This window comes from Pyxicephalus adspersus, chromosome 6, assembly GCF_032062135.1.
Source record: "Pyxicephalus adspersus chromosome 6, UCB_Pads_2.0, whole genome shotgun sequence".
Lineage (NCBI taxonomy): Eukaryota > Metazoa > Chordata > Amphibia > Anura > Pyxicephalidae > Pyxicephalus > Pyxicephalus adspersus.
In genome coordinates, this window is record NC_092863.1 from 10980683 (window position 1) to 10982528 (window position 1846).

At 39.9% G+C, this 1846-nt stretch overlaps 1 protein-coding gene across 3 annotated transcripts in view; it reads right to left on the minus strand.

The window, feature by feature from the left end:
- The window catches only part of HNF4A (hepatocyte nuclear factor 4 alpha), a 51455-nt gene that overhangs the window by 10753 nt on the left and 38856 nt on the right, over positions 1-1846 (minus strand). For all 3 annotated transcript variants that reach the window (XM_072414526.1, XM_072414525.1, XM_072414524.1), the window contains exon 2: positions 85-259. In XM_072414526.1, coding sequence (XP_072270627.1) covers positions 85-259 — 175 coding nt within the window. The remainder of the gene's footprint in view (positions 1-84; positions 260-1846) is intronic.

Sequence of the window (1846 nt, forward strand, 5' to 3'; positions counted from 1 at the left end):
CAGCCCTCATTACATAAAAACTTGAATCTGCAGTTTTCCTATACACATCAGGAAATTTGTATAGAAATAATGGAGGCCTCTTACCTGCAGGAGTACATGTGATTCTTCCTGACGCTCCTCCTGAAAAACCCCTTGCAGCCATCACAGCTGGATGCCCCATAATGTTTGCCCGTCGCTCTATCACCGCAAATGGCACACAAAGAGTTCACCCCAATACTGTTTGCAGCGCTAATACCAGTCACTTCTGATGGTGAAGCATCTGTGTAAAGCACAAAACAAGAAAAGACTGCTGTCAGCAGATTTCTATATCATATACACAATGGTTGTTTCAGCAAAAAAAAAAATACATAAACCAATCAAAACATAGAAAAGTACAGGGGGGCGGATACAAGACTAGCCACACTTCACAAGGAAAAAGACAACACTGCCTGGTCTGTTACCAAGAGCTACATACCTGCGCTGATCTGGATGCAATATACATGAATTAAGCTAAAAAAAGTAAAAGATGGTGGCATTAAAAAAATACAAAACTATTTTATTCCTAAGAGACATATCACCCTGTATACATTATGTCATTTTATAGGCCATAAATCACCAATAAAACAATAGATCTCTCCTCCGCTCATTGTATTGTATTATATTTGAGTTTCTTTCTGAGCTTTACAGAAGACAATCCGAGCAACCATATCTACGGCTGCAATGAGCCCTGTCCATTTCACATGCTATCTGGCTGCAAATATTAGTTGGTGGGATAAGTTTATCAATGAGCATTGTATGGACCACTTAGCCATCACTTTCCCTGAAATGTAAACTCATGAGTTATTGGGGAAAGTGAAAAGTTTAGGTTCATGTCTGCAAAATGGCAACATCTCTAATCAAAAATAAAGCCATGGCCAGTCACACATTTGGGGGAAGCATTAGAAACCTGTTGTCACAGGGAAGAAAATAAGAATAAATCAACCCAACAAGGAGATCTGTTATTTGGATGAGGCTGGTCAGGGGATCCACTTCTACCCTGATCAATACAGAACTATAAAGTTTGTGTTTTCATACACTGGTCAAACGTTCATCAAGAACGATAAGAACTATTCAAGATCTGGTGTGGAAATGCTTTCACAGCTTCATGATGGCTGAAGGGTGCCGTTTTGGCTACAAGATATATGACAAGGCAGCAGTTTACTATAGATAGGCCATGTTTGCCCTGCATTGTTTGCTATAGATGGAGGACATTCTTCAGCTAAGTGGTTTACACATGTAGGGTGGACCTCTCACAGATAACTAACCTCCATTTTCAGTAAAAGTCCCTTGGTAGAAAAAAAAAACATCACTAAGTAAATACCAAGTTAATATAGTCACCAAAATCCACTTTCTAGGGTGTTAGAGTCCCCTCTTGTACTCCACTGGGATCCTGGGTGATTTCTCCTGGATGGTTTTAGTAAAGGTCCAGCTGCCCCTGATACTGCTGCCCATGATTATGAGTCCCACCAGAGCTAATACTAAATTACACTAAATATATATGTCCATTGATTGGATTTTTCTATGCAAAAAGCGGGGGGCTGGAGCCTGTAACCCTAGTTCATAATTATTATTGGTTGGTCCAGCACTAATCCCACCCCCGCAGAGTTCAATGCTAAAGCATATCAACACAGTGCTGGCTCATCAGCTAAAAAGACTTCCCATAAAACACACATTTATAAATCACATAATAGACATAAAAGTTTCATTCTGCTGGGTTTGTCAGCATCTAAATCAAAAAATGAATTCCAGTAGAAACTTTCTCTTTGGGTTTTGGGATGAACAGGGGAGCGCTAGGTCAGAATTTATTTGTGGTGTACATCCCTATTGG